Below are 17,650 nucleotides of genomic sequence, written 5' to 3'. Positions count from 1 at the left end.
AAGGTAAACAAAGAACCGACTTAGGAACAATCCTAGCATTTAAGACAAGCCTTTGGAATACTATTAACAGCAACTCAGACGGAAAAATCTCACTTTGCTAGAGTGGAGCCAAACTGTTTCAAGATACAACTGATGGTACTGAAAACTTACTTACAGGAAAGCTAAAAATTATTGCTCAAGCAATCAGGTCCTTGCTGTTCTCACTACTCAAGCCTTCAATAGTAGGCTTTATGGCTGTTTTCACGCGTGGCCCTATTCTGCCTCCAGGCATTATTTCCTGGAACCCTCCCATCTATACGTTTCATGTCAGTCAGAAGCACAGCGACCCAGCCCTTTCCTCTTGCTTCCCAAGTCATTAGGAAGGCTAGTCACTGCTCTGCCCTCTCACAGCGTAGCCATCCTTTTTCCTAGTGTAAAATTCAAACTCAACATCAATACAAGAAACATGAGCCCTTCTACATACACAGCAGGCCACTACCTTGCCTTCTTCATCTGCCAATACACACCTGGGCTTCTGTAGTAAATGTGTGTGTCTGCGCCTCCAGTGAATACGCCAATCCAAGAGGACCGATATGGGGCTATCCTGGTGGTCCAGTTGCTAAGAATTCACCTTGTACTGCGGGCCACAGCAGCGTGGTCCCTCGTCTGGAAAGACCCCATATGCTGCGTGGCAACTAAGCCCGAGCGCTCCAACCATTGAGCCCACGGGCCCTAAGGCCTGTGCTTGGCAACAAGGGAAGCCAACCCCCAATGAGAAGCCAGCACACCTGTATGGCAACTAAGCCCGAGCGCTCCAACCACCGGGCCCATGAGGCCCGTGCTTGGCAACAAGAGAAGCCACCCCCCAGTGAGAAGCCTGCACGCCACAACTGGAGCGCAGCCCCACTGGCCACGACCAGAGAGGGTTCATGCACAGCAGCGAAGACCCAGCTCAGCCGGAAACAGACAGATCCTTAAAAAGAGGGAAGAGGATCACCACGAAAATTAATCAGGGGGTTGTGAATAAGCTGGGTGGCAGCCTCACCTAACACAACCTTACACAGATCAACAGTGCATTTGCTGAATCAATTAATGGATTTACTCTCATAATTAATAAACCATTTTGCTTCATTTTACTTTACGGACTATGTGTAAGAAGCCACATGCCTACATTCTTTAAGTGTGATTATCATGTATTACATTTCCTAACAGGTATCCAGAATATTTTCAAAATAATAAAAGCCTGAATACAAATAGAGTCTTGAACTATAAATGGCAATCATCCTAAAAAGAACTTGAAAGAATGAGCTAAACGACCTTCAGAATACAGTGATACACAAAAGCCCGTGCATGCATCTTTGAATAATTCGACCAGCTCGGAGGGGACGACAAATGAGTAAAAACTGCTGAGGAACCAATGAGGTACCAGTGACAAAAGATGGGATGGCAGCAACAGCTCAATATTTTTAGGATGAAGCATACGAGTTTTGAGACAGGTTAAAATCCTCAGGTTTGGAAAATGTGCATGTAAATATACAAACAAAGGAAAAAGTCAACATAAGGAGCAGAGTCTTGACCTGGACCAAGATCATGCCAGACTCCTGACTGTTCAAACTCTTAAGATAGAGTGTTTTCAAGGAGAAAACTACACACTGTACCAAAAATTGCAATTTCCTCCTCATAACTTAAAGTAAAAGCAATTCAGTTATTACATTATTTTAAAAAGTCACTTAACAATTCCTTAATTAACTTATTCCTGAAAAGTAACGTTAATTTAAAACAACTTTAGCAAATTCCATTAGCAATATGGAGAGGTTACCTAAATTGACCTAGCTAGAAGTAACGGAAAACAGTAAAAATATGTAACATCATTTTAGAAGTGATGAGTCTCAAGAAATTTCAAATGATCACAATTACACAGTACATTCCCCAGCCACAGTAAATTAAACTATACATCAATAGCCAAAAAATAATTAGAAAATCCTCAAATGTTTGGAAATTCGGCAACATATTTCTAAATACCCCATGGATCAACACTTTAATCACAAAAGAATTTCGAAACCATCTTGAACTGAATACCAATGAAAATACAACATATCAAAATATGTGGGCTCCTGTCAAAATAATATTTAAAGGGAATTTTAGAAAGAAGTATATAACTTCCAATAAATATAGAAAAATAAAGGTTAAAAATGGATGATTTAACCATCTTAAAAATCTAAAAAAAAAAAAAAAAAGGAAAATTAACCCACCACCAAAAATAAGATAATAAAATGAAAAAGCTAGTAAGAGAAAAAGGAAACAATAAAGAGTATAAATGAAACAGAAAGCAAGTATACAAAAGAGGACAATCTAAGCCAAAAACCTAAGAAAAACTGGTTCTTTATAAAGTTGGTAATTTCTAACAAGACTGACTTTTGGGGAAAAAAATGTTACCAATGCTAAAATGGAAAAAAGGGGTATCATCAAAATGCCTAAAGGCATTAAAAGGGTGATAAAATCTATTATGAACAACTTCATGACAATAAAACGAACAAATTCCTTGAAATGCACAACATACAAAGACTGACATGTGAAGGAAGAAAAACACTTCTGTGTCATTTAAAGAATGAGTCTGCAGGTAAGTCTTCTCTTAAAGGAAGTCTAGATCCAGACGATCCCACAGGTCAATTTTTCTACAGAGGAAATAAAACCAATCTTATACAACCTTTTGTAGAGAACAGAGAAGAGGAAACACATCCTCACTCACTTTACGAGGCCAGAATAACACGAATATCGACACCTGACAAAAATGTTCCACAGAAGAAAAAGTACAGGCCTAAATAAAACATTGGCAACTCAAATCCAGTGATACAAAGGATAAGACACCATGAGTAGGTGTCCCCAGAAAGTTGGTTTAATAATGGAAAATATCAGTTACTGTAATTTACAACCTTAAAAATAATAAAGGAGAAAAGACATATAATCAACTAAGTGGAAAAAAGCAACTAACTGGAAAGCTTCAAAAACCAATTCGAGATAAACCTATTGCTCTTCAGTCAACTAAGCTGTATCTGACTCTCTGTGACCCCAAGGACTGCAACACGCCAGGCTTCCCTGTCCTTCACTATCTCCAAGGTAAAATATCTCCCAGCAAACTAGAAACAAAACTTGATAGAGAATATCGTAGAAAACCCTCCAGTTAACATCATACTTAACAGTAAAATGGTAAACCTTTTCTCCTGTGTCTGGAAATGAGATAAGGTTTTCCACATTACCACTTCTGTCCAACCCAAAACAATAAAGCAAGAAAAGGCAATTAAAGGTATAAAGATTGGAGAGAAAAAAGTTAAATGTCATTATTTACAGAAGACAGGATTATTCATGCAGAATTTATGATAAGAATTAATCTAATAACCAAACTCATAATTAGGATTAGTCTAATTATCAAAATCTATAATTTGAATTTAAGTGAATTTAGAAAGATCACTGAATACAAAATTAAAATAAAAGCAATAAAGACGTTACCAGCAATGAAGAAATTATTAGGTCGGGGGTGAGTGAAGATAAAAATCCAGAAGGGTAAGCAGAGCCCTGACACTGATTTTGGGACATCTGAAAAGTTGAGGCCATGATGCTCTGAAAGCAGTTTGGGCACCAGGCTGCCAGGACCTGACAAGGCGTCTGGAATAGGGAGAGGACAGCCAGAGTCTGCCCCACGTGGGGAGGGCCCTCCATGAGAACCTCAGGAAAAACCCACAGAAGAAGAGACATGAGTCTGAGAGTAACAGAAATAGACCACTTCTCCCAGGAGCCTGTGAGAAAAATCAGCTGCCTCAAACCTTGACGCTGACATAAAAGTAGGGAAAAAAGCATTAGCTGCTGAAATACAGTCCCATTTATTTTTTCCTTTTAGTTAATACCTTTTGTGTCCTATTTATGAAATCTTTGCCAACCATCAGTTATGAAGACATTTTCTTCTGAAACCAGTAAGTTTTCTGTGGTGACGTAGATGGATGAGATTTGGGGAGAGGGTTCGAGAGGGAGGAGATGTATGGGTGCAACAGACTCATTTCATTGCACAGCAGAAACTAGCACAGCATTGGAAAGCAGCTATACCACAATAAAAACAAACGATAAGTGAAAAATTAAAACCAGGGAAGCGTTATCTTTTGCAGTTAAATCCATAGTGCAACTGTTTTTTGCTTATGATCAGGTCATAAAACGAAAAAAAGACTCATTTTATTCCAGATTAATGTCCAGCCAGGCCATTGCCACTGACTGAAAGACCACCCTCTCCTCCACGGCACAGAAGAGCCACCTGCGTCCTGAGTCAGGTAACTGTGTACGTGTATGTCCGTTTCTGAACTCTAATCTGTTTCACTAATCTATTTTGTCTATCCTTGAACCAAAATCCCACTCTTACTGAACGCAGCTTTACAATGGGCTATTTCAAATCCTGAAAGATGATGCTGTGAAAGTGCTGCACTCAATATGCCAGCAAATTTGGAAAACTCAGCAGTGGCCACAGGGCTGGAAAAGGTCAGTTTTCATTCCAATTCCAAAGAAAGACAATGCCAAAAAATACTCAAACTACTGCACAATTGCACTCATCTCACACGCTAGTAAAGTAATGCTCAAAACGCTCCAAGCCAGGCTTCAGCAATACGTGAACCATGAAATTCCAGATGTTCAAGCTGGTTTTAGAAAAGGCAGAGGAACCAGAGATCAAATTGCCAACATCCGCTGGATCATGGAAAAAGCAAGAGAGTTCCAGAAAAACATCTATTTCTGCTTTACTGACTATGCCAAAGCCTTTGACTGTGTGGATCACAAGAAACTGTGGAAGATTCTGAGAGAGATGGGAATACCAGACCACCTGACCTGCCTCTTCAGAAACCTCTATGCAGGTCAGGAAGCAACAGTTCAAACTGGACATGGAACAACAGACTGGTTCCAAATAGGAAAAGGAGTACGTCAAGGCTGTATATTGTCACCCTGCTTATTTAACTTATACGCAGAGTACTTCATGAGAAACGCTGGGCTGGAAGAAGCCACAAGCTGAAATCAAGATTGCCGGGAGAAATATCAATAATCTCAGATATGCAGATGACACCACCCTTATGTCAGAAAGTGAAGAGGAACTAAAAAGCCTCTTGATGAAAGTGAAAGAGGAGAGTGAAAAAGTTGGCTTAAAGCTCAACATTCAGAAAACGAAGATCATGGCATCTGGTCCCATCACTCCATGGGAAATAGATGGGGAAACAGTGGAAACAGTGTCAGACTTTATTTTGGGGGGGCTCCAAAATCACTGCAGATGGTGACTGCAGCCATGAAATTAAAAGACACTTACTCCTTGGAAGAAAAGTTATGACCAACCTAGATAGCATGTTGAAAAGCAGAGACATTACTTTGCCGACTAAGGTCCATCTAGTCAAGGCTATGGTTTTTCCTGTGGTCATGTATGGATGTGAGAGTTGGACTGTGAAGAAAGCTGAGTGCTGAAGAATTGATGCTTTTGACCTGTGGTGTTGGAGAAGACTCCTGAGAGTCCCCTGGACTGCAAGGAGATCCAACCAGTCCATTCTGAAGATCAACCCTGGGATTTCTTTGAAAGGAATGATGCTGAAGCTGAAACTCCAGTACTTTGGCAACCTCATGCGAAGAGTTGACTCATTGGAAAAGACTCTGATGCTGGGAGGGATTGGGGGCAGGAGGAGAAGGGGACGACAGAGGATGAGATGGCTGGATGGCATCACGGACTCGATGGACATGAGTCTGAGTGAACTCCGGGAGTTGGTGATGGACAGGGAGGCCTGGGGTGCTGCGACTCACGGGGTCGCACTAAGCGACTGAACGGAATGGTTGTGCAGTCCTCACAATCCTGTGGGTTTTCTGATACTGCCTTGGTTGACCTTAGTCTTTTACTTTTTCAAATAAACTTTAGAATCAGCTTGTCGATTCTTACACATACAATAAAGCCAGCTGAGATTTTTGACTGGGATTATACTGAACTTGTATCAATTTAGAGACAACTGTTATCTTTATACAATGAATCTTTCTATGCATAAATATAGTATATCCGCTCATTTATTTTCTCTCAACTAGTTTTCATAGTCTTCAATGCAGATATCTTATATATTTCTACAAGAAGATACAGCTCTAGTTAACTGTAGTTTCGGGTTAAATATGCATATTGAAATGATTAGCACAACTATTACAAGACTGAGCGAACAACCTCCAGGCTTGCAGAGGTGGGGAGGTGGGGCTAGAGAGCAAACTAACCGGAAGAGGGCTACAAAGACCGCAGAGAGACACAGAACCAAGCGACTAACAGTAGTTAGAAGCAAACTTCCCAGTTCAAAAGTTAAGCGACGATAAAAAGCAACAATAGACTAGATTTAAAATATTTCAAAGAAACAAACTTCAAAGAACCAAAAATCACAAAGACTACACTACCTGAACACATGTAATTAACCTAGAAATCACATTGAGAGGAAAACCAAGATTAAATAGAAAATGCCTTTTAGGTGAAGCAGTTAAAAAACAAATCCCAGAAAAACAAACAATCCAATCAAAAAGTGGGCAAAAGACCTAAACAGACACTTCTTCACAGAATACACATGGCTAATAAACACATGGAAAGAGGCTCAACATCACTATTATCAGAGAAATGCAAATCAAAACCACAATGAGGTATCACCTCACACCAGTCAGAATGGCCCTCATCAAAAAAATCTACAAACAGTAAATGCTGGAGAGGATGTGGAGAAAAGTGAACTCTCCCAAACTGTTGGTCGGAATGTAAATTGACACAGCCACTGTGGAAGACAGTATAGAGACTCCTTAAAAAAGCAGGAATCCTACCACCATACAACACAGTGACCCCACTATGAGGCATACACCCTGCGAAAACCCTAACTGAAAAAGACACACGCATCCCAGTGTGTGCAGCACGGTTTACAGCAGCTAGGACTCGGACGCAACCTGGACGCCCACTGGCAGATGAACAGATGAAGCAGCTGTGGTACAGGTACACAGTGGAGTATTAGCCATAAAAATGAACGCAACTGAGTCAGCTTTAATGAGGTGGATGAACCTAGAGCCTCATACAGAGTGAAGTAAGTCAAAAAGACAAACATCATCTATTAACACATATATATGGAATCCAGAAAGACAGTTCTGATAAACCCATGTGCGGGGCAGCAATGGAGACGCAGACAGAGGAGAGACTTGTGGATGTGGGGGTGGGGGAGAGGGTGGGGCGGATGGAGAGTAACATGGAGACATGCACACCACCATATGGCAAACGGCCAGCCGGCGGGAATCTGCTGTGTGCCTCCGGGAGCTCACACTGGGGCTCTACAGCAGCCTCGAGGGCTGGGACGGCGTTACCCCGTTAACCGCCAGAGGTCATCGTCCCCACAGGGGTGCTGGAGTTAAATGGAAGCGCAGGATATGGGCAGGAGAGGAGGTGCTCTTTGACACCCTCTCAAAACGTCTCGAACACCTGGCTGCTTCAATTACCTCTTTTCCTGATGGAAATCATTCAGTTCAAAATACTGATTCCTGCACTAATGTGGTAACTATGGGCCGCAAGGAAAGTTAACAAACATTCTATCACAAGTGTGTGTGCGCTCAGTAGTATCCAACTCTTTGCAAAGCCATGGACTGCAGCCAGCCGGGCTCCCGTCTCCCTGCAGTTCTCCGGACAAGACGAGTGGAGCCGGTCGTCACGTCCTCCTCCGGGAGATCTTCCTCACCCAGAGGCCACACCGCATCTCCTGCGTCTCCTGCACCGGCAGGCGGATTCTTTACCACTGGTGCCACCTGGGTGTATTCTTGGGGTTTTTTCCTTCCTTCTCTTCTATTTCTCTAATCTCCTCTTGGTGAATACATTCACTCCACCAATCCAGTACCAAATACCACCAAAATTTTCTAAAGCGGCTGGATCAGGAATACTATGGATTACTTTCAAATTGCCAAATGCTTCACTAGGGGTATTTCTAGACGTAAATTGACATTTGCTGTCTTAATTCTCTATTACCTAACACACTGAACAAGGAGTTACTGCTAGTATTACTTCACACCTGTCACTGTTGAGCCTAGAACAGTGCCATTTATAAGGAGAATGCTACAAGATGAGTCTGTGGTTAATGATGAAAGAAAAAAGATTTGAGTAAGGAGGACACATGGTTTTATGACAATCACCGTAAGGGATACAGGCATGCCTTATGAGAAAAACCACGTTATACTTTCTTTGCAACTGACTTGATACAATTGCTGTCAGGACCAGGAGACAGATCTAGAATGCTTCTTACCATTTTTAAACTGTTTCTGAGTCCATAACCTTTACATTTCAAAAGAAAGACACTACTGTCAGCTCTCCACCTCCAGCAACTGAGGCACTATCCTAACCCGCAAACACGCCCCCCCAGGAAAGTCCCCTGCATACCGGAGGCCCGGCCCTGACCTGTTGCTAGCGTGGACGTCTGCTTCCCCTTCCCCTTCCCCTTCGCCCTCGGAGCCGTCTCCTTCCTGGTGCCCGGTGGTGGTGCTGATGGCGCCAGTGCTTGAACTGACGCTTCCTGGTCCAGCTGGATGCCCCTCTGCTGTGGCATCACCATAGGCACTGCTCCGGCCAGACACTAGAGGGAAATGGTTTAAAAACAGCTAATCAACTTGCAGAGCCTGGTGAAATCCAGTGCATTCCAAAGCTATCTGACTGGTAGCTTAGAAAAATGTTTTCTTTTATGTGAAGCTCAATAAGGACTGAATTCACGATTTCGGCCCCGTGACATTTGATGACTAAAATGACTTTCTGGGTACCCAAAGACTGTAAGATCCACCCACAAGACTAATCTTAATCTCAGCTGCTGATATATTTCCATCTCATATTTCAGAGGAAGCATATACTGATTTGGGACTCTAGAAAATTATCAGCTACTCTCTATCTCTTTCACAAAAACAAGTTCATATCCAATTTTTAAACAAAGACTGATTTTTTAAGATCAAACCAAAATGGCTGTCATGCTTCCTCATTTTAGAGCCCCGCCCCCACCAACCAGCACAGATGGCCCTGCTCTATCACCACACCAGACTGTGAGCAGCAGGACTGCCCCAAATCTCTCCCCACAACGAGAGAAGCAAAGACCACAGCGTGACCGATTTCAGAGTCATCCCACAGCTGTCTCAAATGAACCATGATTTGGAATTACGTACATTATTTCTTTCTTCCACTGACATTATTAAACCTCCCTCTGCTGAAACCAACACCAGGACCCAGGCAGGAATCACTACTTTGTCCCCACCCTCTGCCCAAGGAGGTCAGGACCTCCAGCCACATTACCACTGTGCTCGCCAGCCACTGAGTCCACAGCACTGCCCCCGCTCTCCGAGCCCACACTGCCCCCGTGGTCGGCAGGGGAGGTCCGCAGGGTGGAGCCGTCCGTCGCGGCCGTGCTGCCCTCGTCGTCCGAGGCTGGAGCTGAGAGAATAATGAGAGCTGTTACAGGGAAGACCCCTTCTCAGGGCGAAGGCAGCAAACCACACAGCGTGGTGGACACAATGCAGTTTAGACATCCTGTCGTCCAAGGAAAAGGGAAAGATCCGCTTTGCTGGTTAATCACTGACAGGAACAGACACTCTACATGGTGCATCGCACACAGTACTCAGACAGAAGTGGAAACCCAGTTCACTGGGCATTTCCTTCGCTGTTACATCACAGTGCAAGTGAAACAGTGCAGAGACTCAAGAATCCGTGACACGGGCAGTTTTCTAGCTGAAATGCTTCACGGTCACCACAGTCTAGGTGTGACTGACACCTGCTGAGACCAGAGACTAGCCAGCACCATTCAAAAGCATAGATTCTGAATTTTCAGGAGATTTGTTTCGTAATCAATTTACGCTAATGCTAGGAAATCACTTATCATGAGCTCTTGAATCAACCCTGGTTGTTGTTTTTTTTTTAAATCAGATGGTCCAGAGGGGAGCTCACTGGGAAATTTCAAACTTCCTCATCAGATGCTAATAATGAAGCAAGGAAATTCCCCAGAGACAGCCACAGCATCCAGGATCAGGGCGGAGCTGAGACAGGAGGAAAATGCTGGATGAGATACACAGGGGAGGGAAGCCAAGACAGCCACAGAGCACAGCACAAACACAACCGCGCCCCACAGCAGCAGCCGCCAAGCCTGAGCCGGCAGCAGCTCGGGAGGACTAGGGGGAGCGACAGGCCATGGCAGCAAGCGAGGGGACAGCCAGGCTCCCCCTTTCTCGACTACGGAGGGAAGACGCCGAAGCCAGAAAGGAAAGCAAACAAGCGCACACAGGGACACGCCAGTCTGAAGATTCTCAATCAACCCTTCGATCACTCAGGGGCTGACTTTCCAGGAGACTGTTCAGATGCTCCATCCTCCTCTATTCGGTCCAACTCTCCACTCAGGATGTTGGGGGGTTTTTTTAATCAAATTAGGAAAGACATTGAAAGCAAACACAAAATGAAGTCTGAAGATATCCTATGCGTTTGAATTGTGCATAGAAACCCTACCCCTCAAGCTCAGATCCCTGGTGGTGACCCACGCTGACCTGAAGCGGTCACTCCGCTTCTTGCAGCAGATCAAGAGAAAGAAGTTAAAAGGTATGCGCTCTGTTTCTTGTCTCCCTTTCAATCTTGTCTAAGATGTTAGGACTCTGGTGAAGAAGCCTGAAAGCTGCGATTTCAGCCCTAAAGGTGGTTAACCTGCAAGCTGCTCTCTTGGCCTTTCTGGGGGAATCAGCTGAAGCCAGGCAGCATGCAAAGTGGAGGGAAGCGGAGCCATAACGTCTCTGCCGAGCTGCAGCGCTGGGCCTTCTGCGCCCGCATTTCTAAAGCCAAGGCAGAAGCAGGAAGTCCAGAATGGCCTGTCAAAGCAGCTGCCCATGACACTCTCACAGCACTGGAGACGAGGCCCGAGGGTCCTGGGGCCCTGAGCCGCGCTCCTTGCTGCGGACAGTTACCTGATGCTGTGGTGTCAGAGAGGGTTCCTGCGTCCAGAGAGGAAGAGCTGGGTGCCTGGCCGGACAGCCCCAGGCTCTGCAGGCCCAGGGCACTGCTGCTGCTGCCTGGGAAATGAGTGGAGAGTGAACACGGCGTCCCCGCCAGACCCCATCCACAGCGCCGCCTCGGCTGCCTGCCGCCCTCAGAGCCTACGCTCACCAGCATGTGACCCACTCTGGCCTAGAGGAAGCTGCGTAACAGCCACTGCTGTCCACCCACCAAATCCAGTTATAGAGATGGTGGGAGCCTCCTTCGGCTCAGGCAGGACACAGGCTGGAGGAATCCATCCAGCTCAGGAGGAAGCAAGCCTGAAGACCAAACCACCAGCACCATGAGATCGGCCCCGACACTGGAAAGCCCGGCTCAGTCCCCCTCACTCTCCACCTGTGTCTCTGCACAGCTCTCGCCCAGATCGCCCTCTCCCCATGTCGGGGAATAAGCTAAGTCAGCTGGTTATCAGTAACTGCCACACCCTCCTTCCTGTGCAAGGCCAAGGGGCCGCTATGCTCCTGACACTAACTTCTACCTTGCTGGTCCTGCTGCAGGCTCAGGGCAATGGCTAGTTCAACCATGGTCTCGTCGTCTGCGTCAGGCGGGATGTCCAGCATGGGGGGGAAGCCCTCTGCACCTGCCAGCAGGGCCTCCAGGGGAGAGGGGTTGCCATTGTTGACACTTTCTGCTGTCTCCAGGACCATCGACTCAGACTGCAGAGAAAGAGCTCCGTCAGTGTCCCGTGGCCACAGGAGCTTGTGGAAGCCCCCGAGTGAGAGCTGGAGGAGTGTGCCGAGGCTCCTCCTCCCTGCCTGCTGCCAGACTCACCACCATCTCAAAATCTCCGTGGTCCACCTCACTCTGCTCCTGGCTCTCCTGACGGATGTGACCACCATTTGGGATCCCCGATGACTGCATTTTCTCATCTGCGTCATCATCGTCGTCATCATCCTTGTCTCCTGAGTCAGAGAAACCCCCGTCACCTGACGGCGCTTGCTGGATCCTCCCCCGGGATGTGGGAAGACAAGCTACAGAGCAAACAAAAGCCAAGACAAGCTGCCAGCCAGCACCCTGTGCCTCAAGGGTGAATTTCAGGGGGCCAGGTCTGGCCTTGTCCTCTCGCTTCCTGGACCTGGCAGGATCTGGGAAGCGGGGGCTGGCAGTGACAGCTGGCCCCACTTAGGGTAAGTCTTTTCCAGCAGATGAAGGAAAACAAAGTCAAAAAGCCTTGGATTCCATAAAGCAGAAAAATCTAAGACCAGCAGACCCCAAGAGCTGCCATCAACCCTCAGGAGTCCTTGGGCAAGACAGGGAAAATACTACAATTCAGATTGCTTATCTGCTATCGGTCATGGCAGCTTGGAGTGTTATTTTACTTTTTTCCTCCCCAGAAACAATTGCGTCCGTGAGGTTTTCACACTACATAATTATTATGAGAAGAGCCAACTGAACTGCGAAACCACTGGATGGAATGAGGATAGCACTAGCCCGACCAGCTTTGGTGCGGATGGGAGAGGCGGCCTGAAAACAGGGACGCCTAGGTTGGACTCCAAACTGTCAGAAGAGGGTGGAGACCTCGCCTTCTGCTTGATGGGCTGAACACACATGTGGATGTGGCCTTAACTGGAAACAAACTGTTGCTGGACACGAGATTCTCCTCAGAGAAAAGATGCACAAATCGCTGCCTGACGCACCAAAGACTTAGATAGAGCAAGTGACATTCAAAGAGGGTTATCTGAGGGTCGTGAAGCTGCATGAGTGCCTCCAGACCTGCACTGCACCACGAGCAGCCACAGCCACGAGCTACAGTGTGGGCCCCGTGGAACGCTTCAAACTCTTCCAAACACCTGTTTCAGGGACGGAGAATGTTCTACTACTACTGATTCTTTAGATTAACTACATGTTAAAATAATACTTTTTAATACTGGATTATTATTAAGTTCATGTCACATATTTCTTTTTACTCTTTATCAAGTGGCTAATAGAAAACCTTAAACTACCTACATGACTCTCACTGGAGTTTTACTCCGGAGCCAAACCAAGTAACCATAGTTACACAAGATACCAAGGCTACAATTTGGACAATTTTTAGAACTGCTTTTACTAAAATATTAAATGTATGTCCTTGACTTGTACCCAAGTGTACCAAGAAGGAACTTCCTTGTGAAATCTGCCTCCAATCTTACTGGAGGTAAGACCATTGAGCATACCACCCATTAGGCAGCAAAACGGACCTTTAACGTAAGAGCACTCATACCAGGAAGAGCGCTCATTTCAGTTCCTGAAAAATGGAGGGTTTTTTCAGTCACTATGATTTTTGAACTGTTCTCATTTTTTCTATGGCTTTCTAGAAGCTTTCTGCCAAATGCAAGCGCTTCATCTAACTACCACACAGGACTGTGTGATGTAGACTTTACGTCCTTGGCCTGATTTTCCTATTATACCTTTATCTTCCCTTGGCTTCAACTTCGCTTCCTCTTATTCTACTTGCTGTAAGCTTTTTACACGCCATCTTTAATCCTTCACGGCATAAGGCAGAGTGCACCCGTGGACACGGAAACAGAAGTCTCCAGGACCTCGGTCACACAAGCAGCGTGTCCTAAAGCTGTGTTTGCCTTCTCCCCCACCCACCACGCTCACACGAGCCCAAACTCAGACCTCACATTACCCATTGGAGTGTTGCTTCGAGGAGAGGAGGGCAATGTCACGTGTCTCCGTTTGTTCCTCGGCCTGAGGACGCGAATTAGAGCTTGTTTACAAGAGAAGCTCACAGCAGGATCCTGAGGTTGGAAAAAACCATCATTCTTAGGTTTTAATGTTATCTATGACTCTGTCTATAAAACACTTTGCATTCTTGGACCACAGCTTACGCTTGTGGAGAATCTGCCTCCTCTCTCCTGCAACCTGCTGTGTCAGGTCAGCGGCCAAGCCCACTCCCTGACCTGGCATCGGCAAGACCTGCACACCGCATCCAGACCTTAGCCCCTGGGAACAGACTGGCAGCCACTTGTCCCTGAAGCCCCTTCGGCTCTCTACACACGGGTTTTGCCTTTTCCTCAGAGGACCAGGCTCATCTTAAGTCTGTGCTAAAACCAGTCCTTTCAATACTAGCTTCTGCCCTAGAGTCACAGAAAGCAGACCCTGATGGTGTTCATCCAGGTACTCATTTCATTAATACTTACTGAGCACTAACTGTGAAACAACCATCAGCAACTGGATGAGAAAGACCAAGTCCATTCCCTCTTCCAACCTTTCTTTCCATGGAATGAGTTCCCATTGCCTTCCCTGAACTCTATTTTACTTCATTAGATAGCAAACTTGTAAAATTTTTTTCCAGACGTTAGGCTGGTGAGTTACGATTACTGGGGTGGTGAGGATACGTACGGGACACAAGAGCATCTGCATGTAGATCCTGGATGCCGTGCTGATGCAGTCCAGCTCACAGGTACAGTAGCCGTGGATGATATCCACCAGCGCGTTGACGGTAGCTTCAATGTGAGTCAGGCCTAAAGGAGAGCATACACACAGAGTGCAGGCCATCAGTGTGATTTATGACTTGTTATATTAATCGTCTCCTAAATCTCTCCAATTGCCCCAAAAGCTTTTCCAGATACCCTGCATCCCAGACATAAATAGACCTACTCTCTACAGATATCAAAATACAGAGCAGACAAGTGTGAAGAGGTGAGCAGAGTCCAAATGTTCCCAATGATCCCTAGACCTCAGGTGATAAAGACGTCCTGAACACGCGCTTGGGGTTTCCTGCCCAAGCAACACCCAGACACAAGTGAGTAGCAGGGGCCCTTCTAGTTTTCCAGACTGCCATTCAGAGCTGACTCTCCCACCTAACCTCTGGAGAGTGCGAAGAGTTAGACATTAAAGGAAGCAAGAGCTCAGAAATCCAAAGACTCTCAAGATGATTTTTAACTTTTACCTTTTTAACTGGCTTTGAATAAAGCTTTTCAAGATTTTTTTAAAACAATCATAAACACCACTAAGGAGGCATACACGCACGCGCGCGCACACACACACGCACATACACACACACACACACACGTCTTTATGTGAAGTATGCAACCCGACGTGGAGAGATCAAGAAGGTCCCATTCCTCTGCTACACTGCTAAATTCCTCCATCAGGAACACTGATCTCACAGACTTGTATTTCCTAAATATTCACTCTGGAAGAGATGTATGATGAAGGCTCAAGGTGAAGAGTACAGTCTGTTCAAAGAAAGAACTTACATCAGGTTTCACTATCAAATGTCCCTTTTAACATGATACCTGGCAGGCAGGCAGGTGCCAAGAAGGCATTCTTGGGTTTGGAGGCATGGAGTTTCCAGAAGTGGTTCACCAGCTGCGTGATGAAACTACAGGAGTCTCCCTCCAACTGCTTCTGAGGTTCTCGCCCTTCATCTGCTCCTTCTAAGCAGGAGGAAAAAAAAAGGTGATTAACGACGGTAAATTGAAGATGGAATTTAATTTGTTTTAAGGTTAACTCAGGTCAAGGAAGCTTGCCTGGGGAGGGAGTTTCAAGTGGGGCCCCAATCAATATGCCAACTATCCCTAGATTCCAGCAGGCACATCTAGGAAAAAAACAGTCTGGGAAAGGAATATCACAGAAAACAGTGTATGTTAGAATTAAGTAGCAGGGGGAGCATTCAGGATCTTACAGCAGAGTCAGAGATCTCGGGTCCAACTGCTCGACTTCTAAAACCTAGGGGAACATCTAACATTTTCTAAAAAGATTCCCGGTTTATAGTATTAGAGGAAAAACAGGATGACGACAACCTATGGGAGCATGTGAATAACAGAACTGTAGGCATCGATAAGCTCTATTTGATGAAAGCCAAGCAGGCGCGGTACCCAGCCAGCATGAGGAGAGGAGGAAACAGCATCAAGCGCTGAGAAAGGCTACTACTCGTGTGAACAAAATACTGGCAAACGAACAGCACGAAAGCAAAAGATATGACTGAGTCTACTGCTCTAAAGCAACCAGGGCACAAGCTTCACTCTCCCCTGAAGGTTTCACAGAAGCAGTGACTTCAGAGACTGACTGCATCTGACGCCCAGAACGCTGAGTAACTCAGGAGCGATCCAGGGGCAAGCACCGGAAAGAGCACCTATTCATTAAAACGGCACAGCTCCAATGCCAGAGGCCCTACAGCTATAAAGGCAAGACGGTGAGGTCCCTATCTCAGAGCACGAAGTCCATCAGAGGCCAGAGAGAACTACGAGAGATGAGAGAGTAAAGAAGATGCATAGGCAGATTTCAGGACCGCGGCCACACAGGCCAAGTTCACCTGTTTCCATCTGGGGCAGCTTTGACTCCGTAAAGTGCACAAGGTTGTTGGGGCGCATGATGGCGATGGAGCGTGCTGTGACCACCAGCCTCTGGAAGACCTCAGGGTCCAGATCCTTGCCTTCTTTGCTTGATGTGTTGAGACACTGCACAGCTTTGCTCAGCAAGGCCTGATCCTACAACAAAAGAAGCACAGAGGATGAGCCAAAGGCAAAGGAGGCCTGGGTACTAGAGCCCAGAGGAGAGAGAAACTGGCAGATTGTCAGGCTGGCAACTTCCTCTCAAGGGAACAGGTTAATTACCACCGACTACCTGAAAGAAACCTTCAGGGCAGCCCAACACAGTTCTACTTCTTAAACACATACAATGTTAAAGCCACTTAAAAATATTCAAAAACCATGAAATCAGTATCAAAGTCTGACTGGAAAACCAGAACCAGCCGATTCTCCAGAATGGCTACATCCCAGATCTCTTTCCAAGAGTCATTTCTCTGCAGGTTCATACCAAAGCTATGTTTCCAAAACTGCCTTCCCTTGAGAGGTTCAGCGAGTTAAACTCTCATTTCTCAATTCTCTGCACTGGAGGCGGAAAAGCTAACCAAGGCATTAGGGCTGGTGGCTCCCTCCTCGTGGATCTGAAATGCTGACACTCTTCTGTTTATAGAAACTGGCCGAACTTACTGCCTTCCATCACTACTTAAATAGGTGAGAGTCCCTTTCCCCAGACTTCCCCAAGTCTCTTTCACCTACTCACCAAATTCTTCACAAGCAAGTAAGCCCACCTCCCTGAGGTCTATGCAGGAGTGAAGACACCGGCAGCCCTGACCTCCTGAGTGACATCCCTGCCCCGCCCTCCAGCGAGAAGCCCCCCAACTCAAATGTCCCTCCCCTCCCTTTCTCAAATCTTGTCGATTCTATTAAAGTAACAGGAGGGGGAAAAAAAAGAGCGCAAACCAGGGGCCTGTTAGAGGCCTGTCCTCATTCTACGCGATACTCATTTCTCAGGAGAAACTAGAGGCTATGTGGGTCTAAACTCAACGCTCTCCTCTCCCCACCTGACTCCGTGACACCCTTGCTTGGCGTCCAAAAGCCAACTTACTTGCTCTCCTGTCAGTGACATCACGTCCACTTTGACAGAAGATGCCCCTGATTACCTTGTGGCTGTGGTAGGCTGAGCGGCTGGTGTGCAGGCTGGCCAGGAGGCTCTTGGACTGCTGCTGGACGCTGGCAGGGGCTGGCAGGGACAGCAGCAGCGTGGCCAACTCCTGAGCTGCGCTCTTGTTTCTCTCCTGACGCAGAAGACAGCAGGGTCGCCACTGGCCCCACACCATCCATGCAGGATGGGCTGACCACACTCTGCCCT

General features: G+C 46.2%; 1 protein-coding gene across 3 annotated transcripts in view; it reads right to left on the bottom strand.

Moving 5' to 3' along the window:
• Positions 1-17,650, bottom strand: part of UBR4 (ubiquitin protein ligase E3 component n-recognin 4) — a 131,301-nt gene that overhangs the window by 54,018 nt on the left and 59,633 nt on the right. For 2 of the 3 annotated variants that reach the window (XM_069579255.1, XM_069579256.1), the window contains 10 exons: positions 17,442-17,576; positions 16,290-16,464; positions 15,271-15,411; positions 14,372-14,493; positions 13,656-13,767; positions 11,816-11,946; positions 11,523-11,700; positions 10,957-11,061; positions 9,308-9,445; positions 8,432-8,606 (listed from right to left, as the gene is read on the bottom strand). In XM_069579255.1, coding sequence (XP_069435356.1) covers positions 8,432-8,606; positions 9,308-9,445; positions 10,957-11,061; positions 11,523-11,700; positions 11,816-11,946; positions 13,656-13,767; positions 14,372-14,493; positions 15,271-15,411; positions 16,290-16,464; positions 17,442-17,576 — 1,412 coding nt within the window. The remainder of the gene's footprint in view (positions 1-8,431; positions 8,607-9,307; positions 9,446-10,956; positions 11,062-11,522; positions 11,701-11,815; positions 11,947-13,655; positions 13,768-14,371; positions 14,494-15,270; positions 15,412-16,289; positions 16,465-17,441; positions 17,577-17,650) is intronic. The other variant, XM_069579258.1, reaches the window with a different exon arrangement.

Source organism: Ovis canadensis, chromosome 2 (assembly GCF_042477335.2).
Source record: "Ovis canadensis isolate MfBH-ARS-UI-01 breed Bighorn chromosome 2, ARS-UI_OviCan_v2, whole genome shotgun sequence".
Lineage (NCBI taxonomy): Eukaryota > Metazoa > Chordata > Mammalia > Artiodactyla > Bovidae > Ovis > Ovis canadensis.
The sequence above is the reverse complement of the archived record's forward strand: the minus strand, read 5'-3'. Positions and strand labels throughout refer to the sequence as shown.